Below are 23894 nucleotides of genomic sequence, written 5' to 3' on the forward strand. Positions count from 1 at the left end.
TTTTGTGTGTCCTAAATACTCAAGCTACTTGAGAACAAGCGCACAAAGAATGAGAATTTGTACAATCATGAAATAACTTCCGAATGTTCTATGGTCACACATTCAAATATGACTTTTACTAAGTTGATATTTAACTCATGTGTTTCATATTCTGATTTTAAGACAATCTCAACAGAGTAATTTTTAGGGGAAAAAGTTTCTCAAAAGATTTTTTTTTAAGGCTACTAATTCCCACCTCTTATTCTTTCCCAAAGGAATCTTTTGGTAAAATAGGAGAAATAATTCTATGCAATTCTTTAAAAAGACTGATTTTATGTCAACTGTATTTTATAACTAAAACTTTGGCAAAATAAATTTGTGCAATCCATACTTAACTTGGGAAATTTTTGATGGCCTTGTGAGTTTTGAGAGAATATAATTCAAACTTTTAATCAGTTAACGATATTCCTTGCCTGAATAATCATTAATTACCACAGTCTATAGTGTATCATGAATTCTTAGCCAAAGATTTTTCTTTTGACACTGTTGATAAAATGTTAATAATCAGAATGTTATGTTTCTCTAGTCATCCCACTACATCAAAAGGCAGTCATTCTGTTTGGTTAACATCAAAACCATTTTTGACCAGAACTTTCCAAGCCATCTGCTACAATTTTATTTTAAACAGCTTTGTTAGGTATACTTGACTTAATATAACTGCACATATTTGTTAAAGTGTAGAGTATGATCAATTTTAGCATATGTATATGCTGGTGAAGCCATCACTATAATTAAGGTAATGAATATATCCATCACCCCAAAAACTTTAATTCCTCCCTTCCCACCTCTGCCCTCTTCCTTTCCAGGCAAATACCAGTCTGCTTCCTGATATTATAGATTAGTTTGCATTTTATGGAATTTTATGTAAATGGAATCATACAATATGTCTTTTTTTTTTTTTTTTTAAGATTTTATTTATTTATTTATTTTCCCCCCAAAGCCCCAGTAGATAGTTGTATGTCATAGCTGCACATCCTTCTAGTTGCTGTACGTGGGACACGGCCTCAGCATGGCCGGAGAAGCAGTGTGTCGGTGCGCGCCCGGGGTTCTGAACCTGGGCCGCCAGCAGCGGAGCGCGAGCACTTAACCGCTAAGCCACGGGGCCAGCCCGGCAATATGTCTTTTTTTTTTTCTGTGTCCTTTCTCTTAGCATAATTATTTTGAAATTCCTTTGTATTATGTATTTTAGTGGTTCATTTCTTTTTACTGCTGAGGCATATTTATTATATGGCTATACCACAATCTCTTTATCCATTTACCTGTTAATGAACACTTAAGCTGTTTCCATTTTGGGGCTATTTCATATAAGGTTACTTATAATATTCATGCACAAATCTCTTTGTATGAGCATGTGCTTTCATTTCTGTTGTGTAAATGCCTGGGAGTGGAATGAGTGGGTCATATTGTAGGTGTATGGTTAACTTTTTTTTTATTGGTGAAGCGATCAGCCCTGTGCTAACATCTGCCAATCCTCCTCTTTTTTTGCTGAGGAAGACTGGCCCTGGGCTAACATCCGTGCCCATCTTCCTCCACTTTATATGGGATGCCACCACAGCATAGCTTGCCAAGCAGTGAGTTGGTGCGCACCCAGGATCCGAACAGGTGAACCCGGGTCCCCCGCAGCAGAGTGTGCGCACTTCACTGCTTGCGCCACCGGGCCCACCCCTGGTTAACTTTTTAAGAAACTGCTCAAGTTTTTTCCAGGGTGGTAGTACCATTTTACATTCTCGGTGACAGTGTATGAAATCCCAGTTGCTTCACTTCCTCACCAACACTTGGTATGGGCAGCCTTTTTATTTCAGCCATTCTAGTAGGTGTATAGTAGTAGTTCATTGTGGTTTTAATTTGCATTAAGCATTGTATTGTGTGCTTATTTGCCATTTGTATAACTTTTTGGTTGAAGTGTCTTTTCAAATGTTGTGTCTATTTTTTATTGGGTTGTGTGTTTTCTTAATTTAGTTTTAACGTTCTTTATATATTCTAAATACAAGTCCTTTATCAGATATGTGATTTGCAAATATTTTCTCCTAGTCTATTGCTTGTATTTTCACTCTCTTTACAATTTCTCTTGAACTGCACAAGTTCTTAATTGATACATTGGACCTTGTCAAAATTACTTCTGTCAGTGGATTTTCTTTTTGTTGTCATATCTAAGAAATCTTTGCCTAACCTAAAGTCACAAAGATTTTCTGCTTTGCTCTAGACGTTTTATAGTTTTAGTTTTGCAATTAGGTCTATGACCCATTTTGAGTTAACTTTTTTATGTGATGCATAGTGTGGATCACAGTTACTTTTTCTTTTTATCTGAGTGTCAATTTTTCCCAACACTCTTTGTTAAAAAGATTATCCTTTCCTCCACTAAATTACCTTTTCCTCCTTTTTTTTTTTTTTTTTTTTTTTTTTTGTGAGGAGATCAGCCCTGAGCTAACATCCGCCAATCCTCCTCCTTTTTTGCTGAGGAAGACGGCCCTGGGCTAACATCGGTGCCTATCTTCCTCCACTTTATATGGGACGCCACCACAGCATGGCTTACCAAGCAGTGCGTCGGTGCGTGCCCGGGATCCGAACCAGCGAACCCCGGGCCGCCGCAGCGGAACGCGCGCACCCAACCACTTGCGCCACCGGGCCGGCCCCACCTTTTCCTCCTTTTAAAAAATCAGTTGACATATAGGCGTAGGTTTATTTCTGTTTCTTTAATAATTATCTTTAATAATGCTAATACTCCACTGTCTTATTGCACTGACTAGACCTTCCAGTCCGGTACTGAATAGAAATGGTGAAAATAGACGTTTTTATCTTGTTCCTGATCTTGGGGGAAAGCATGCAGTCTTTTGTCATTAAGTATGATGTTATCTATAAGGTTGTTTTAGATGCCCTTGATAAGGCTGACGAAGTTTCTTTCTATTCCTAGCTTGTTGAGGGTTTTTGTGTGTGTGTGTGTGTGTGTGTGTGAGGAAGATGAGCCCTGAGATAACATCCATGCCAGTCCTCCTCTTTTTGCTGAGGAAGACTGGCCCTGGGCCAACATCTGTTCCCATCTTCCTCCACTTTATATGGGATGCCGCCACAGCATGGCCTGACAAGCGGTGCAGCGGTGCATGCCCAGGATCCGAACCCAGGCTGCCAGCAGCTACGCCACGGGGCCAGCTGCCTTGTTGAGGGTTTTTAATCAGAAATGAATGTTGGATTTTGTCAGATGCTTTCTTTTGCTCCTATGAGATGATTGTTTGGTTTTCTTTTTTTAGTCTGTTAATATGGCTAAATAGGTTGATAGATTTGTTTGATGTTAAACCAACCTTGCATTCCCAGAGTAAGCCTCATTTTGTCAGGATGTGTTATCTTTTTTATATCTAGTCATATTTGATTTGTTAAAACTTTTAAGAATTTTTGCGTCTATGTTCATGAGGAATATTGGTTTGCAGTTTTCTTATAATGTTTTGGGGGAAGTTTTTTTTGGTTTTAAACTAATGCTGGCTTCATAGAATGAGTTGGGAAGTGTTCACTCCTCCTTAATTTTTTGGAAGAATTTGTGTAGGATTAGTATTATTTCTTCCTTAAGTATTTGGTAGAATTCACCAGAGAAACTGTTTGGGTCTGGAGTTTTTTATCTACAAATTCAATTTATTTAACAGATAGTAAGGTGAAGAAGACCTTTAAGACTATATCCATTGTGATCTTTTTTTACTTTGATTTTATGTTGTGTGACCCTTAGCAAACTAAGTTATGTTCGTAGCACATGCAAATTTTGTATCTATTTTTAGCTGAGCGTATCCTGTCCCCACTTCCTTCCTTTCCCAGCTTAGATTTCATGATCCATCATTATGATCAATCCCTTGCAAACATCCTCAACCTTTTTGCCCTGTTCTCTCTACATTGTACTTGCCTTGAAAATTCCCAAACCTGTTTAAACCCAGCTCTCTGTCTACTCTTTGTCTGCACCCCAATAGCTGAACATGGATGCAGAAAAGGCACAAGCCACGGGGCTTACCTTACTTAAAGTTTATAGCCACAAATCCCAAATTAAACTACAGTGCAATCATAATAAATTACTCTGTAGTAAATTTGTTTTTTCATTCTCTTTTCCATTCTCCCCACTTTTTCCCTCTTTCCTCAAACTTCCAATATTTCTTTACTGCTTCTCACAGATGACCTTGTTTTGCTGTCAAATAAGTGCAGTCAACAGAGATTTAGCCTGATCTTTCCAACACCAAATCTAAGTTCTGCTCTATATGCAGATATTTTGTTCTGCCTTCTCTAATAGAAATGAACTGTCGTTCTTCTATCCAAGGCCAAATTCTTCTCCTCATGCAATGATCCTGTCTGCTCTTACCTACCCAAGGACTTTGTCTCAGTAATTAACCCCCTCTCTCCTCCAAAATAAATTTTTACCTCTTACTTAGATTATTCTCCTCAGCATAAGCAAATATATTTTATTTCTTGCTTTCAATTGAAAACCAAAAAATCTACCTTTGAATCTACCTACCACCCCATTTCTCTAATCCCCTGTCTAGGAAAATTCATTTATAGATTTTCTATAAAGTCATTCAAGAAGACTGAAAGAGTAATGTTGCAAACACCGTGTAGGAACCACCTAGCTTAAGAAATGAAACATTATCAACTCAGTTGAATGCCTCTGAATCTTCACCAATGGACTTCCTTACTTATTCACCAGATGTCACATGTCTCTCTAATCTAGTTAGGTATTATCTTCAGCCCACTCCACTGAGATTTCCTAGTCAGGGTCACCACTGACTTCCAGTATGCTAAATTCAGGAGTCAGTTCTCCGTCTTCTTCTAATTCAACTTTTCAGTATGCTTTGATACTGTTTACCCCAGACACCTTCTTGAAACTCTTGCTTTACTTAGTTTCTATAACATCGTCTTTGATGATCAAATATTCATAGTTGGAGCATGTCTCCTGTTCTTTCAGTTTATTCAGTATCAGTATTTCTCTTTCCCAAAGATACTTCCCACTCCTGAGTTGTCCTTTCTTTTTCCCATCCTGGAAATATTGGGTGCCCCAGGACTTAGTTCTCTAACCTTTTCTCTTCCTTGTGTTTACTTTCTCTTTGGGTTATCTCATGGCATGATGTCATCCATACACTGATAACTCTTTAATCTCTCTAGCCCCATTCATTTCCTGAACTCCAAACATGCATGCATAATCGAATAGTTACCTCCCCCTGAATGTTAAGACACAGAATTTTCTGTCTTCCCCTTACTCTCTCCTTCACTTTTGTCTCAGTAAATGGAACCCTCACTCACCCAGTTATCAGGTCTGAAATCTGGGAGTCATTCTTGCTTCCTCTCTTTTACTCGTACTGCAATTTCAGTCCATTAACAAAATTTATCCTAATTCTAACCACTTATCACTACCACCAGTCCTACTACCCTAATCAAATCTACCATTACCTCTCATCTCAGCTACTGTAGTAGCCTCTTAACTGGTTTCCTGGTGGCCATTCTCATACCCTTTATGTTTTTCCTCATAACATCCAGACTTATCAAAACCCTCCAATGGCTTCCTAGCCTTAAAGTAAAATCTGAACTCTTTATTATGGTTTTTGCTAGCCTTAAAGTAAAATCTGAACTCTTTATTATGGCTTTTAAGGCCCTGTGCAAGCTGAACCCTGCCTACTTCTCCAGTTTCATCTCCTACCATTTGTAATTGTTCTCAGAATTAAATATGCATAAGCTCTTGAGATGCTCAACACCATTCATCCTCTCCTCCCCTCCAGTGGATTCTCACACAGGTCATCTTGGGACCACACTACAGTCAGGCACTGCATAATGACATTTTGGTCAGTGATGGACCATATATACAATGGTGGTCCCATAAGATTAGTACCATATAGCCTAGGTGTGTAGTAGACTATACCATCTAGGTTTGTGTAAGTACACTCTATGGTGTTCACACGATGACAAAATCATCTGACACATTTCTCAGAACGTATCCCCCATTAAGAAACAATGATAATGGTAATAAGAGGTTACCAGAGGGAAAGGGGGGAGGGAGGAGGGCGAAAGGGATAATTCAGCACATGGTGATGGGTTGTAATTAGTATTTGGGTGGTGAACATGATGTAATCTATGCAGAAATAGAAGTATAATGATATACACCTGAAATTTATACAATGTTGTAAACCAATGTTAGTGCAATAAACAAAAAATTAAAAAAAAAAAAAAAAGAGGTAATGAGAGGACAGGAATGTATTCCCACACTGAAGAAGCTTTTTTAAAGTTCATGCCTGCAGGAGCTTTCCTCTGAATAAGTGTCAAGTTTGAAGAAGCCCTGCAGGTGAAACTGATACGTTTCCCCCCCATCCACTTACTCATTACCAGCAAATAGCATATCCCTCTATTCCATGGAAATACCATTTGTCTCTATTTCCAATTTCTTCGAAACCCAGTAGTGGGCACTTAGTATGCTTTAGATACCAGGCAGATAGGTAGCTAAGTTGGAATTTTGTCATAAAATTACAGAATTTGACTTATACATTCTTACTGGATAATGGGCCTCTTGTAGCCAGAGCTAAGATTTTTCCTTATAAAGAAGTTGACCCTCAAATCAACCATAATGCTTAGCAAACACTGAAATAGTATGTGTTTGTAACCGAATTGCATTTTAGATTAGAATATATTTGACATCTTTACATCCAGTGACTATGAGTTTTGTTTGCATAGGGTTATTTTAGCTTGGTTACCTTATAAGTCTCTTTCAACTTTGCAAGTGAGCAGTCATCTTAGTTGCCATTTTTAAAAATACTGCTAACCCTACTCAGTTCTGTGGTCAAACAATGGACAGACATTGGTGATATTTTTATCTAAATTTTGCAAGAAGTAAATATGTTGTATTGTAACTTCAAATTAGTAACTTCTGCACTTCACAGTGATTTGTGAGACATTTTATAGTAATCCATTTAAAGATTGAAGGTTAGGGAGGATAAAATGAAACAATATCCTGCATTAACCATCATTCCCAACTCTTAATAATTGCCTCCTCTTTTTACCTCTGTTTATTTTAGTGAATGTTGATTTTATACAGTTCTTTATTTTGAGTTCAAAGGTGTTATATAACCTTCTCTGGGGTAAGCAGACAGTCAAATATATTTCCCTCATCTAAAGTACCTTGAATTATGGTTCATTCAGCTGCTGAAGTGATTACTGACTTGGGCAAATTGCTATGCCTTTCAGAGTCTCAGGTTTTTCTTCTATAAATTATTTTAGGCCAGAAGTCAGTGAACTCTATTCAGCTTGCCGTATCAGACCTGTTTTTCTGTAAGCCATGAGCTAAGAAGAAGGGTCTTTATATTTTTTAAAGGTTATTTAAAAAAAGAAGAATATGCAACAGTGACTCACTATGGTCTGCACAACCTAAAATATTTACCATCTGACCTTTTAATATTTATAATATATTATCAAAGGATTATAATACAAATAAATGTGGTAAACAAATCTTATTTTAGTCATTAGAATGTCTTGATCCTTTAGAGTTAATTTATTGCATCTTGGGAACATAAGCAGTTAATGAAGTTGTATGTTAAATCAACTGTCTTTTTATATGTGAAAAAGCAAGTTTGAAAACACTTAAATTGCCCTTGTCAAATTTTGTTTTAGGGATATTTAGCATGTAAAATAGTACCTTTGGATTTGAAATATCTAAAGTTTCTTAAAATAGTTTATGCGTTAAATGACAAATTGGCTTATATTTTTTTTCTACTCCTAAAATCGCTATATTTTTGTATTTTCTTTCCCTCCATTTAGATAGAAGCAGATTTGGGTTATCCTGGAGGTAAAGCAAGAATTATTCATAAGGAATCTGATATCATTACTGCCTTTGCTGTTAATAAAGTAAGTAAACAGACATTTTTCTTTTTTTGCTTATTAAGTATTCATAGTTGGAGAATGTCTCCTGTTCTGTCAGTTTATTCAGTATTAGTATTTCTCTTTCCCAAAGCTACTTCCCACTTCTGAAATTGTAATCTGAATAGATTTTTTTATTTTATAAAATGATTTTGTTGTTTGGTAATTTATTTGATTTTAGATATATAGCAGATAAAATAATGTTTTATTACTACATAGAGAGGAGTATCAAGTATTTATATATGCAATAGCTTTTAGAATTTATACAACACATTATAACAGTTAATCCAAAGAAAAGGTTTTCTGCTTTCCTTATGTGAATCGGTTGGATTTGGCTCTTAATATTAGATCAAATTTAAGCTTATATGTGACTTATAGAAAATTCTCCCTTCTTTGACTGCCCAGCTAGAGTGTTTTCTTTGTATTCATTAGACTTCTACTGAGGGTCTTTCTTGGAAGTGTCTATAAGCTACTCACAGAAGAGGTAGCCTTAGGTCAGTGGTCCAAGGTTGAAATTTGTCGTAATCATTTTGCCCTTCTATCTTTCTTAATTTCCTTACTGCAAAGTTTATAGTGACTTCTAGTTACTCTTGTTTCCTTTTTTCCCATTAACTTAAAGGCTGTATGTATGTATGTGTATGTGTATGTGTGTATATATATATATATACATATGTATATATATATATATATATATCCTTTTTTCATGTATTTCCTACTTTAAAAAAATTTTTAAATATTATTTAGATATATCCTATGGTATTACTCATTCAGTAATCATTTCACCGGTTGATTTTCCATCTTCCTTTGCTATATCTGTCTTTTCTTTGGTTTCTCCTAGATGGCTTCTTTGTCATTCTGTCTTCATCTTTCCCTGTGCCCTTTGTCTCATTTCCCTCATAGACACCCCTGAACAATGACTAAGTTCTGTTCTAGGGAGGCAAGTTTGGAATCAGCCCCTTAGCCAGGCAGTTCTCATGTTGTAATATCTGTGTAATATGGTGTATTCATGTTAAATACAAATACAAAATTATGTCTACACCTAACCCCAGTACCTTCCTTCCCCTGAAGAAAATATGATTTTGAATATTCTGTGCTATAAAACAAACTAGCTTTTCTCTTTTCTTTTTTTGGATGTATATCAGTAACTAGTAATGAACAATCATCTACGTATACAAAGTCTGCCATTCACTGTGTAAGAGTGTGCTTGTTTAATTTTTATTTCTCCAGATTTGTTACTGTTTTTTTACATCCTTGCTAAGTTTTTAGCTGAGAAATAATACCTTTTGCTTTAAGTTGCATTATTTAAAAATGCCAATGAGATTGAACTTTTTCCTGTTTGTTTAGTTGTGAATTGTCTGTGTCAAGAACCGTGAAGGGTCTGAGATTTTTCCACTCCATTCAAGCTAACAAATTAGCTTTTGCAGTTTAATGAGTTTAATGGGTACTGTTAGAAGACGCAAGAATCCTGGACCAGAGACAAAGCACAATTTGTTACTAATAGCAAAAGCAGTAGCCAGAATATCAGCATTTTTGCGCTGGTTCTCTGAGCTACAGTTTCCACAAAGTGACAGGGAGAGGGCCAGATGATACCTGCACACAAAGTGGGTTGCATTACAGCGAGGAGCGCTGAGTTTAGGGAACCCAAATCTTCTCTAAGGGACAGTAAGCATACCTGCCCTTTGATCTAGAGGAAGAGACTATAGCCATATAGACATCCTGGAGATAATACTGCGAAACAAAGGACAGTCAGTGACTCACTCATAAGACAGGCAGAAATGGAGAGACCCATGGAGAATTATCTCCCAGCAATCTAGTTTTATCTTTTTTCCATTTATCTCTGGGGTCTTAGTTTTTTTGTATTAGTTTGTATAAGCATTTTACGTAATGAAAATATTAATCCTATTTTCTCTTTGCTGTCAGTATCTTTCCATTTTCTGTTTTACAGATGCACATTTTTAATTCATAGATGTTTAAAATTTTATGTCATTTAATCTGACCAACTTTTCATTTATGATTTCTTCTGGCATACTTCCCCCATTCTTTTTCTACCCCTACACCTTTTCTTTATGACTCTTTCCCGAATTCTGTTTTTCTTACCTAGGATTGAAAGGCTTTAGGTAAAAGTGATACTATCTTATTTGAAAAGTTCACCATTATTTCTTTAGTTTGATGTTTCTTATCTCCCTTAGCTTTTTCTACCTTTCAGAGATCCTGTCTTCTTCAACTTGTCTTACCACATTTCTGAACTGTGCAAACGTTAGGGAGGTTGTACCATTCTAGCAGACTAGAGAGATAGTGCTGCGAGAAGTAATAAAGTGGTACATGCCTTACTGTTTATAGCTGGCTTCCTGTTGTATACTCCTGAATTCTTAGCATATAAACGTATCTTCAAGCTCAGGCTGATGATTATTACACTCAAAATTTAATTATTAAAATTAATTTAAAATATTCATTTGTGAGAATGCTGTATATAGTCTGTGCCTTAAAGTTCTTCAAGTTATCATTTCTAGAGGCTATTTTGTAGTTTCCATTTTCAAAAGTAGCCCATATATATGTTGTGCTTTTTTACTTGAAAATTACTGTATGATTAATTTTTCAGGCAAATAGAAACTGCATAGCAATTGCTTCAAGCCATGATGTTCAAGAACTGGATGTTTCTGGGATTCTGGCTACACAGATATATGCTTGGGTCGATGATGATACAGAAATGGAAACCAAAGGGTATCGTTATACTTTGTTTTTCTTCAGTAACATTGCAATAGGAATGATGATGTTCACAGAACTATAACTTTCAAAAGCTTTTTTAAAGGAATTTTCCTAGATTGTAAGCAAAGTAGAAGCTGATATGCTAAAGAGTAAAGAAGGGGTGACAGGAGCTTTAAAGAAGGGAATTGAGGATTAGAAGAGAATTAAATGAAGGGATCTGAAATTGTTCACATATGAAGTTACTGTCTATGAGATAGGAGTTAAGAACTGAAGAAAATTAATTTTAAAGGGAAATATAAAGTCATATTTTAGAGCTTTCAGGTATAACAGAAGAAATGAAGAACTGATGGGTTGCTTTCATTCTGGTTGACATTCTTTTGTAGGTCAGAAGATTTCTTGGTTATACATGCTCGTGATGATTTAACAGCTGTACAAGGTACAACCCCATATACACATAGCAATCCTGGCACTCCAATCAACATGCCATGGCTTGGTAGTACGCAGACTGGCAGAGGAGCATCTGTGGTATGTAAAGTTAAAAATATTTGTGAATAAATGTCCTATTTTTCTCTCTAGCTTAACAGATAGAAGGATGATTTAAACATTTTTTTTAACTCTTAACTTTTTAGTAAGTTGTACTTGCTAGAAATTGTAAAAATTTTGATTATGAAGAATAGTATGTTTTCATTTGAAAAGGATAACAAAAAAATTTTTTAATAATAATTTCAAATACAAAGAGCTGTAATTTAAGTAATAATTACTTAGAACTTACTGGTCCAAATCAGGCCTCAGCAAGCTGTGGTTTATGGGTCAAATCCTGCCCACCACCTGTTTTTGTGTAGACAACAGGCTAAGAATGATGTTTATGTTTTTCAGTGATTGAAAAAATATTAGGAATGGTACTTTGTGACACATGAAAATTATATGAAATTCAAATTTCAGTGTCTATAAATAAAGTTTTATTGCAACATAGCCACAGTCGTTTGTTTAAATTTTGTCTATGAATGCTTACATGCTACAATGGCAGAATTGAGTATCTGAGACAGAGACCATATGCCCATAAAGCCCAAAACCTTGATTATCTGGTCCTTTACAAAAAAGGTTTGCTAAACTCTAGTCTAGATAATATCTTTTATTGGATATTAGCTAACAAATGTGACTATATTAAGTGTGACTCTTTTTAATGCTGAGACAAATATATTATTCTTTTTTTAACAAAAACAATATAAATTTTTTAGAATTTAAGCAAAGTATAATATGCAGATGAAGTAAAACAGAATTTTTCTGTGGTAACGGATGATCTTCTTGAGCCCTGATTACCTAAGATGTAATCCATGTTTATACCTCTATAAGATTCCTTTATTGATACTTAGGGTGTAGAAATGGGTACACAGAATCAAAGAAACCCAGCAGCAGTAGCTCTTTTAGTGGCTTTCTAGGTGGTAGGGTTTTTTTTTTCAGTTTCCTAAGTCCTGTAGAATTCTTTTCTTGGCCAAAAAAATTTTTTTCAGTAGTCAGTAAGAATAATTGTTTAAATAAAGGCTTAATCATTTTTAATAATACCTGATAATATTTTGTACTTAATGCAGTTTCTTTACTGCTCTTATAACCTTATTATTCTTTGAGATCTCTGTTGTAGCTGTTATAATACTCCTGCTTACCATTCTTCAGATGAAGCTTGAGATCCAGAGAGGTCAGGTGATTTAACTCAGGTCACTATCTCAGATTTGTGGTAGAGCTTGTATTAAAGCCCTCCATTCCTCTTAACTCATTGATTTCAGGTAGCAGTGTTTTAAGTATTAAATTGAAGAATTTGAAAAGCAATCTAGTAATTATTCAAATGAAATGACTTGGTCATTACTAGTTAATTTTTTTCCAGTTGACAGATATATTAAAATTCATGTGCAAAACCTGCTTTTATTATCTTCTTTTAAATGGGAACTTAAAGAGACTATACAAAGTATCTGAAAATAAATAATAGGCACTTTTTTTCCAACTCCAGTTTCAGAGAATACAATACAGTTCTTCCTGTAATGGCTTTCTTGCTGGTCTCTCTGCTTCCGCACTTACTCCCTGTGTTCTGTATACAACGTGCAGAGTTGCTCTTTTCTGAAACATCATTCAAGTTGTCACTTCCCTGCTTAAAACTTTCAGATTTCCCAATACAACTTTAAAAAAGCAAGTCGTTAACATAGCCTCTAAGGCCCTATGTGATTTAACCTTGCTGGCCTCTACAGCCTCATCTCCCTTCATTCCACACCTGATTCTCTTTGCTCTGGTTACAGTGCCCTTCTTTCTGTCACTTGAACACGTCAAGCTTATTGTCATGTCAGAGCCTTCCTTGCTTTCTGCTTGACATGCTCTTTTCCTGTTTTACCATTCAAATCTCAGCTCAAATTCCCAGAGATTTCTCTATTTCATATTATCCTATTTTATCATTTCTAGCTTTTATCAGTTTTAAAATTATATATACATTATTTAGTTGTCCTTTTATACCCTGTGTAATGTAAACTCTTTGAGAGGTTACATTATGCCTACCTTATACACTATCTCTAAATAGAATGGTGTTCAACATATTAGTAGGTGCTCAGAAAATATTCCTTTATACCCCAAAGCATTATAATACAGAAATTTACCTTTGTCATTCCTCTTTGGCCTAAACTTTCTTCCTGTCTAAATCTTAGAAGGACGTTTCTTTAGTTGGGGTCATTGTGGTTTGTAAACATAAGTTTTCAGACTGCCCCACTCCATCTTCAAGAAAAGGACACCAGTATAACAAGGTGGTTCTTTTTTATATGGATCTTCTTTTTTTTTTGGTTTGGAATTTTTTTGTTTTTGGGGTTTTTTTTGTTTTTTGTTTTTTATTTGGTTTATTGCGGTAACATTGCTTTATAACATTGTAAAAATTTCAGGTGTACGTCATTATACTTCTATTTCTGCATGGATTACATTATGTTTCCATGTTCACCACCTAAATGCGAATTACAATCCATCACCGCACACATGTGCCTAATTATCCCTTTCACCCTCCTCCCTCCCCCCTTCCCCTCTGGTAACCACCAATCCAATCTCTGTCTCTATGTGTTTGTTTGTTGTTATTATCTACTACTTAATGAGTGAGATCATACGGTATTTGACCTTCTGCCTCTGACTTATTTCACTTTGCATAATACCCTCAATGTCCATCCATGTTATATATATTGATCTTCTAAAATAATTAATGACTTGTTTTCCTTATAATGTTCTACATATGCTTTCAGAAACTTTTTTAAGCCTGTGTTTGTGTATGTTTTTACTCATAGTTTTCCTTTGATACTTTAGTCAGAAAAAAAAAAGATAAAAGAAAGAACAGGAATCTTTAGGCATTTCTTTAAGAGGAACATGAGATTTAAACATGAAGTTTACTAAACAAAGGTAACATTCAGCATATTTTCATTTTTTTGTGGAGAATTGATAAAATATTTTCTTAATCCTATTTTATTGAATTATGAATACTAACAAAACAAGAATACTTCTGGCCAACTTCTGCTATTTTGGAATATAATAACTACAACCATATATATCTTTTAGTGTTTCCATCCCTCACCGGTTCTGCTGGCCTAATCCTTTCCCTCCCTACCAAATCCCAACTCTATTCACAATTTTAGGCTAATTGAACAATTTAAAATCCAAGAGAACAATAACAAAACAAATCTACATGAGACTGATGCTACACACGTAGGATAACATATAACTGAAGTTATGGTGCTATATAAATAGGGAATGTTCTATAAATTAGAATTATCCCTTTAATTTCATGTATTTATTTTACTCCTATTTGACAGGCTACTTAAATCATTCAAAGTATGGTTTAAAAATGGGTAAATAAACAGTTCCAAACTATCAATTAAAAATTTATACAATTTTCTGTTTACCTCTTTTTTTTCCCCTCACATGCTTCTGCCTGTCTTTTTAACCTTATACTATTCAGGATTATTCCAATAAGTTTAATGGGATCAGAAAAGAATTGGCAAGAAAGGAGGTAAGACTAAACTCTCGGGGCCGGCCCGGTGGCGCCAGCGGTTAAGTGCACGCGCTCTGCTGCGGCGGCCGGGGGTTCGATGGTTCAGATCCTGGGTGCGCACCGACGCACCAATTGTTAAGCCATGCTGTGGCAGCGTCCCATATAAAGTGGAGGAAGATGGGCATGGATGTTAGCCCAGGACCAGTCTTCCTCAGCAAAAAGAGGAGGATTGGCAGATGTTAGCTCAGGGCTGATCTTCCTCACAAAAAAAAAAAAAAAAGACTAAATTCTCGAGGTGAGTTTGTTTTTAGATCCTAGTCAATGAAGCAGAAAATGTATGTACACTTAAATGCCAGAGAGCTGAGTTAAATTTAATTTCTGTTACCATGTTTAGAATTTTTAGCACCCATGATGGTAGTTGAGGAATCACATAAAAATAAATAAATAAATGTTATTGAAATTTCCTGTCACAATTTAGATTTTTAATAATTACTTTTTATTATAACTATAAAGGAACAATTTTTCTTTCTTAACAGATGATTAAGAAAGCCATCAATAATGTCAGAAGAATGACTTCTCATCCAACTCTTCCTTACTGTAAGTTGACAATAATTAGCCATTATTCTAAAGAATTTAAAGGAAGCTTTCAGTTTCAATTGAAAAATAGTCAATATTTATTTTACTTTTTTTGGAGAGAATGTTTGCTAGCAAATAAAATCTTCATTTCAAAATTGGGTAAAAATAGAAGAAGAAATTTTCCTGAATTAATAGAGAAAGCTAACTTAATGCAGTAAATTTTTAGCATTTTGATTGTGTATTTGTAAGTTAGCACATTTTATTTTTGAACATTTATGAACTCTTTACACAATGTTAAATTGTAGTTGATAATTATTGTTTTAATAGCGGGATCACTCCCATCTTTTATTACATAGACCAGAACCACATGTTGGTCGTTTATTGTCTCATCATAATCAGTTTGTATTTTATTAATATCTTGTCAGTTTGTCTTTTATCAAACACACTACTAGTGTAAGAAATGATTATTAGTAAGTTCTTACATTCTAAGGCAGGATATATTTATTTTCAGTTAATCTGCCTAGGAATCTCAAAAGTGTTTCTTCCTTTAACAAAGAACTTAATTAATGGGGAATTTATTGGAAGTAGTGAAGCAGAGAAAAATTAATAGAGATAACTTTAAAATTAACTGGTGGGTTGGAATCAATATTCATATTGGCATTTGAGTGTTCCAAGTTTTTTTTTTTTTTTTTTTGTGAGGAAGATCAGCCCTGAGCTAACATCTGATGCCATTCCTCCTCTTTTTTGCTGAGGAAGATTGGCCCTGGGCTAACTTCTGTGCCCATCTTCCCTCTACTTTATATGAGACTCTGCCACAGCGTGGCTTGATAAGTGGTGTGTTGGTGCCCGCCCGAGATCCAAACCTGCGAACCCTAGGCCACCGCAGCGGAATGTGCGCACTTAACCGCTGCACCACTGTGCTGGCCCCCCAAGTTTTTTTTTAATATGATTTTTAAGTTGTGCCGTTCATCAAGTTGCCATACCACACGGTAACAAAAATAGTGCATGTTTATTAAGAGGTAGTCATGTCCTTCCAATTTAATAATATGTAAAAATTTTTGCCACCTTTTTTAATGATAGTTATTCTGAAAAAATGCAATTGACAAAACCAGTGTTTTTTGCTACTTATCATAAGTGCTGTAAGCATCTGTTATCAAAGTTGTATACCAATGTCCAACAAAAGGGTTCAAGAGAACCATATATTTAAAATGATTAGAGTAACTTCATTACTTATACTAGAGATATAAAATAATATTAGAAAATAATCTGTTTTCACTACATTGAATTTATTCAGTATATTTGCTATCCACAAGTCTAATGTGAAGTGAGAACTAAAAAACAGTCATGAAGCATGCAAAGTAAGGAGTCAAATGTGTTTTATATACAAAGCTTAAATAATACTACTCTCATAGCAAGAAACATTTAGCATTGCTTAAAATCTATCCTTACTCTATGCAGTAGGGTTTGGAACTTTCCTGAAATACTGAAGGAACCTCATTTTTTCTTAGCCCCGTACCACATATCCTGACAGATGGCTACTTATGGGGAATATTCTCTACCTCAAGCCCATAAATTGAAATAAAGAGCGCCTGGCTTCAAAAGCGATTAATGGACTTATTTTCAGAGTTATTATGTAACATCAGATCACTTCTGTCTTGGGATAAGTACTTTCTCTGTTCAGAGAACTACTGTAATTGGTAGATAAGAGACTTGAAAAATTAAAAGCTAATTAAATTAATCAGTGGATTTTTTTTTTTTCAGTATATCTTTTCATGAACAAGTCCTACAGATAGTAATTTAGTTCAACAATAAGCACTTTTTATGTAGTGGAAATGTTAAGAGACAGGATTTTTAAAAATTTTATTCTGAATTTCAGATACCTCAAAACAATTCCTTTCTGCCTTTGGAGTAGATCCAAAGATTTTTTTTAAAAAATCATAGTTACTATAAACCACTACTTTCTGACTTCTACTCCAAGGAAATTTTTAGAAGTTGGGCTAATGGGTTGGATTAAAATAGAAATGAAAGTCTTAAAAGGAAAGCCTTATTTTTTTAAAAAAAATAATGAACAGATTAAGATTTTTAGGGTTGCATTTAAAACATCTATATGATGTAACACTCTTCAATTACTAATGAGGGGTATTTGCTCAGATAACCTGGTTATGGGAACCTTTATTTTGTTTTTTAAAATCTTAGTTTACAAAGGCTTTAGGAGAGTATTTCATTTTACATGTCCGCTACTCATAATTAGAGATTTTTTTCCAAATAAAGTAAATAAAACCATAAATGGTATTACAAAAATTTGAGTGGTTTTTAAATGCAACTAGCCGGATTTATTTTTTTGATTAAGTTAAGCAAGACTATGAGGAGAAAGGGGAAATGGTTAACATCTCTGGGCTCAAGAAGTTCTACTCACGCCCCCATCCTAGCCCAATGTTAAAACAATTCAAAGCAATTGAAGTTCATTTACTTTAAATACTTGGTAAGGAATGAGGGAAACTTGCTTATTATGACTAGCAGTGTACTAGACGCTTTATATACATTAATATAATTTCTCATGTCCACTATACCACATTAATACTGACAATTATACTTAAATAAGTTTTCTAGTATCACAAGATTAGTAAATGGTGAAGTGAATTAGTAATTATTTAGCTTGTTCATATTCCTCAGTGAAGCAGATAGTATATTTTTGAGATGTCAAGTCAATCAGAATAACTATTAGAATTGATTTTTTTCTTTAGCATAACGTTCAAGACCTTCTACAGTCTTTTCTTTTTTCAGAGAAAAATGTGTAAATTTAAACATTAATAGTATGACTGATAAGAATTGGCTCTTCAGTAATCCCAAGAATTTGTTAAGTGGTTTAAGTTATTTATTAAAGGCTATTAAAACATCATTGGGATAATTTCAAAAGGAAATAAAATTTATAGAGATCTGATTTAATTTCTTCTGTTGATTTGTGTGAAGATATGTTCTCAGTCAAATGAAAGTACATCACATAACTTTTTAAGATTAAGAGTATTTAAGTGAAATTTTATACAAAGGTAAATTCATTTAATTTGACTATGATTCATTTCTTAGGTGTTTCTTTCATAAAGATTTTCACATTGGATTAAAAAATAGATTTTCCAAAGATTTCTGAAATAAATTTGCAATTTTTGCCCTCTTATAATGCAGATCTGACAGGAGCTCAAGATGGAAGTGTCAGAATGTTCGAATGGGGCCATTCTCAACAAATAACCTGCTTTCGGTCTGGCGGCAATTCAAGAGTTACAAGAATGAGATTTAACTATCAGGGAAATAAGGTAGTATATAAAAATGTAAATGGGAAAATGGTTTCATTATGTTAGAGGTTTATACATATTACTAGTTTGGGTTTTTGAAGAAAAAGCTCAGTGAGATAGTGGTCAAGTATTAATCTATGTGAATTCTTTTTTAAAAATTCTTCTCAAAGAACACTTAAATTTATTTGGTTCTTCCTCTAAAGAAGTTATCTATGTGTTCATTAAAATTCATGTAAATGATGCATAAGGACCAAATGATTATACGACCACCTTATATTACACATTTTTTATTAAATAGTAGTGCTTTCTTTATCCTCTGGAACCTACTCAAAGTATGGTCAAGTACCAAGTAGCAAGTAACATCTGGGGGCTTGTTAGAAATGCAGATTATTGACTCCACTGCAGATCTGCTGAATCATCATCTGCATTTTAACCAAATAACTCCTGTGATTTGTGTACACATTAAAATTTGAAAAGCACTACTCTAGAACAGAGCATCAACAAACTAAGCCTAGCCACCTGTTTTGTAAATAAAGTTTTATTGGAAGACAGCTACACCATTCATTATTTGTTTTCTATGATTACTTTTCCACTGCAACAGGAGAGTTTAGGAGAACCAAGACTTGATAGCTGGCAAGCCTAAAATATTTACTATATGGCCTCTTAAGATGAAGTTTGCCAACCCTGCTCTAGAACATCCTATATTGTCTTTACTTCCCATAATCCTACTCTCCTTAAACTGCCTCTCTCTGCCCCTAGTATCTCAGTAGCACTTTAAACAACCGTTAAAAGGGAAATCAGCCTGCTCTTTGTCTTCAGGGCGATGCTTCACTAAAAACACTCTCTCACAGGCCCTAGCTGATGGTACATCTTGCCTTTCCTTTTCCCTCAACTGCCAAACCTTCAACCCTCCTCCCATGTTACTTGTATCGTGGTGTGCTGCAACCTTTTTGTGTACCACATTTATCACATGGCGCTATTACCATTTCACAAAAGTTGATAATTTTTTCATGTAATTGTGAAGCAAAATTTTGAGAGCATATAATTGCTTAATACCAGTTAGCAACATTCTTTGCTCCTTAATGGGAAATTAAGGGGATTTAATCTAGAAGCCTTTAGAATTCTGTAGTTTCAGTTGTATAACCTGTCAATATCCTTTATGTCCTCATGCTTTTCCACTTTGGTTGTCAGTATTATATTGCTCTTAAACTAATCTCTGTACCTCAACCCTTATCATGTATCCTCCATGTTGCCAACAAAGTTATATAACAAATAACATAGTTATATCACTACACTATAGATGAGATCATATTATTATTCTTTCCAAGAACCCTTCAGAGCTCCTCATTGTATCTAGAATCCCAAATTCTTCAGCATGGCATTCAAGACCTTCTACAATCTGAATTATTTTACAAAGTTAACACTCATATAATCTTCCACATAGGCTGTTTTAAGGTACAACACACTGTTCTTCATTGCCTGCCCAAGTATCTTTGACAGGCGTCAACTTACGTTCATTACTTTACCCACGATGGAGCCAAATAGCACAACACCTAAGCATTCTGTCTCCCTTCATAGGGAAGCCTACTAGGGTAAATGAAACAGATGACCCATACTTTATCACAGTAATGCTGATCAATTTGTCAATTACAAATAGAAATGAGCTGCCAAAAGTCATTGAACACTGCAGAAAAACTAAGAGCCTAAAAGGGGCATTAAACAGAATAAATGACCCCTGAGAAACAATTCCTCAGATTCAGGAAGATATTACATTCTAAAACAAGAATAGGCTGCTATGAAACAAAGACAATAGAAGAACAAGAAGGAATTCTTTGAAATTAAAAACATGTGATTCCCCAAAATTGGGTTAGTAGGGGAACTACTCATTACAAGGGCTGAACAGCAGAATGGAAATAATTGAAAATCCAAGTTTTTGATTGGTAAGTACAAATTAGGAAATTATGCAATGATGAAAATGAAGAAATAAATTGAGACTATAAGCAGGAAAATTCATAGAAGACGTTTAGAAGATATTTCAGAAGAAGAAAAAAAATGATGGAAGAGAAACATTATATTCAAAGGAATCATAAAATAAAAATTTCCCCAAAGCAAAGAAAAAAATAGAATTTTAGAAAAGGAAGGGCCTACTGAGTGCTAGGCAGAATTATTGAGAAACAGCCCAGGCCTAGACATATCCTGATTACTTTATTTTTGTTTTTTTAATTCAAAGATAAAGGGCTTCCAGGAAGGAATAGGAGTAAAGATCATTACTTACAACCTCCCCACCTCCCTCCAAAATTAATGGCATTAGCCTACTCAAAAATAGAGGTTACAAATAGATAGTAGAACAATATTCACAGAATTCTGATGGAAAAAGAATGGAAAGTATGAGTTAATGTCTATCCAAACTATCATTCGAATTTGATGGCAAAATAAACACATTTTTAAGTATGCAGAGACTTAACACGTTCCGTCTACCCTCTCTGAAGAACATACCTAGATCTACTCCGGAAAACAGGATAAATCACAAAAAGGATACACCCTGGAAAAATATCTGTAACAAATACAGTAAAAAAAAAAAATGGGTTAATATTCCTAATAGCCCTATCAATCAAATTTTTTAAAAGACAATAGAGAAGTAGACAAAGGATTTCAACAGTGTCTTTATTAAAAAAAAAAACTATTCATGGCCAATAACTCACACTAATAATTGAAGAAATGCACATTAAAATGATCCTTTTTTCTGTAAATCGACAAATATTTAAAATTTTAGCAGTATGTAATGTTGACTAATGTGTAAGAAAAATGGGTGTGTAAATTGATGTTACCACTTAGGATTTAATTTTGGCTTCACCTACCAATTTTAAATGATGTCCTTTGACAAAACTTTTCCATTTCTGGATATCTATCCTACATAATTACTCAAAAGTATATGTACAAGAATGTTCAAAGCAACACTGTTTATAATAGGGAAAATTGGAAACAGTATATGAGAAAAGTTTTTAAGAGTTATAATACAACTATACAGTGTAATACTACACAGAACAAGAATGAGGTAGATTTATATGTACTGATGTGGAAAGATGGCTAATAATAAGTCAAAAATCTAATTGTGGAACTGTATATTTATTATGATCCTATTTTTTTTTTAATCCTGTATGTGTGAATGTTTGAATACCCATAGAACAGATCTGAAAGGGAACACATCAAATTGTTAATAATTGTTAGATCTGGAGATAGGAGAGGGCAGGAGTCTAAAGTAGACATTTTGTATCCTTTTTGTAGTTGTTAGTGCTGTCGAGTCAATTCCAACTCCTAGCGATCCTATGTACATCAGAGTGGAACCTGACTAGTCTTTTTGTGCCATCCTCTTGCCATCCGGTGCTATATCAGACAGTGCTTCTCTGCTGTTCATAGGGTTTTCATGGCCAATTTTTTCGGAAGTAAGTGGCCAGGTCCTTCTTCCTAGTCTCCCTTAGTCTGGAAGCTCCGCTGAAACCTGTCCACCAATGGGTGACCATGCTGGTGTTTGAAATAGCATAGCTTTCAGTCTCACAGCAACATACAGCTGCCACAGTATGACAACCGACAGACGGGTGGTATGGTTCCCTGACTGGGAAGGGAACCGGGGCCGCAGTGGTGAGAACAACAAATTTTAGCCACTAGACCACCAGGGCTGGCTTATACTTTATATAACTATGCATTATTTTTATAATCTAAAGAAAAAAATTGTTAGCAGTCTTAGTCATCCTTCAAGATCTGTATCATATACTCCCTTACTGGATTATTTTGACATCTTCCTGAATTGCCCTGCGTTTTCATAGTGGAATTCTTTTACTGTGATGATCTTTGTTTTGTTTTTCTTTATAGTGTTGTTTACATGTTTTCTTTATTGTATATTTCTGGAAGTCCTTATTTTGTCTTTTTCATAATGAAGAGTTTTCTGTCTTATATATGCTAAAACTTTGTCACAGAGCTTAATATGTAAATCCAGTATCCTATTCTTGGAATACTTAGAATATACAAACTATGCTGTTGGTTAGTATAATAAAATGAGTGTCTGATGTTTGTTTCCTTTATGTCCACCCTGGAAGTTTTTTAAGCAATAGCTAAATGTTTTTCTGGACTAGATCCATGCATAGGTGAAATGAAAAGTCAAACAATTTATCAATCAAATGTTTAAGAGTCAAAATATGGGATTCACAGTGAGGGTAAGGGTAAATATGTTCCTTTGCGTTTGTATTAAACACTTTCAAATATTTTTTTCTCTAAGTTTGGAATAGTTGATGCTGATGGATATTTAAGTTTGTATCAAACAAACTGGAAATGTTGTCCAGTTACTGGAAGCATGCCTAAGGCATACCTGGTAAGCCAAGAATTCCTACCTTTAAAATTTTTTGAATTTTTATTTTTAAAAAACTATGAATATATATTTGAGGCAAGAAATATTAAAGCCAAAAAATAAATTCTATCTTAGCCTATGTATTCAATCACTTTACTATAAGCTCCTGTCTTTATGTTATATGAAAATTTCTCTGTGAGGTATAAAAACCCTTAGTCTCTGGTAACTTGGGAAATTGACCTGTACAGAACCAACATGGTACCTCCAGAGACCCATGCAACCTGTGGGTTACTTAAGGCCTTTTCTAGCCTCACTTAGCTGCAGTGGGTATTATACCTAAAAAGAATTATCAACAGACCAGTGCACCTAGTTATTTTTTTTGCAGCGATTATCCCTTATGAACAAACAAAGTAGAAAGGTTATCTTATAGCTGGTACTATTATTTTCTTGCCCATTTCTTTAAAAAAAAAATTGATTTATTTCTATTCAGGACTGGACAGGCTTAATGAACCTTCTGCAGCTTCATAGAACACTGAGTTTATATTAAATACATGCTTTAGTGAAACCCTTTATAGGACTAAGCACTACCTATCAAGAAAAAATTAAGAATTTGGATTAATTGGGCTGGCCCCATGGGATAGTGGTTTGGCACACTCCGCTTCAGCTGCCCAGGTTTGTAGGTTGGATCCCGGAGACCTACACCACTAATCAGCCATGCGGTGGCAGTGACCCACATACAAAATAGAGGAGGAATGGCACAGATGTTAGCTCAGGGCTAATCTTCCTCAAGCAAAAAAAAAAAAAAGAGGAGGATTGGCAACAGATGTTAGCTCAGGGTGAATCTTCCTCAAGCAAAAAAAAAAGAAGAATATGGATTAAGATTCTGGTAATGCACCAGATTTAAATATACAAGTTTATGTTCCCCAATGGACTGCCATTTTTTTTTTTAACTTCTAAAAAGATAAATTAGATTTAAAATGTACATCATTGGCTTTTGGTGATTGAAGTAGATTTTGTTTGTTTTAAGGACATATCATCTAGCTCAGCTCCAGTGCTGGTCAGGGGGAATGGGGAAGTG

General features: G+C 34.7%; 1 protein-coding gene across 6 annotated transcripts in view; it reads left to right on the plus strand.

The window, feature by feature from the left end:
- The window catches only part of DMXL1 (Dmx like 1), a 131846-nt gene that overhangs the window by 97411 nt on the left and 10541 nt on the right, over positions 1 to 23894 (plus strand). For 5 of the 6 annotated variants that reach the window (XM_058539116.1, XM_058539078.1, XM_058539068.1 and 2 more), the window contains 6 exons: positions 7804 to 7890; positions 10502 to 10623; positions 10992 to 11133; positions 15148 to 15208; positions 18368 to 18495; positions 22748 to 22840. In XM_058539116.1, coding sequence (XP_058395099.1) covers positions 7804 to 7890; positions 10502 to 10623; positions 10992 to 11133; positions 15148 to 15208; positions 18368 to 18495; positions 22748 to 22840 — 633 coding nt within the window. The remainder of the gene's footprint in view (positions 1 to 7803; positions 7891 to 10501; positions 10624 to 10991; positions 11134 to 15147; positions 15209 to 18367; positions 18496 to 22747; positions 22841 to 23894) is intronic. The other variant, XM_058539097.1, reaches the window with a different exon arrangement.

This window comes from Diceros bicornis, chromosome 1 (genome assembly GCF_020826845.1).
Source record: "Diceros bicornis minor isolate mBicDic1 chromosome 1, mDicBic1.mat.cur, whole genome shotgun sequence".
NCBI classification, from domain to species: domain Eukaryota; kingdom Metazoa; phylum Chordata; class Mammalia; order Perissodactyla; family Rhinocerotidae; genus Diceros; species Diceros bicornis.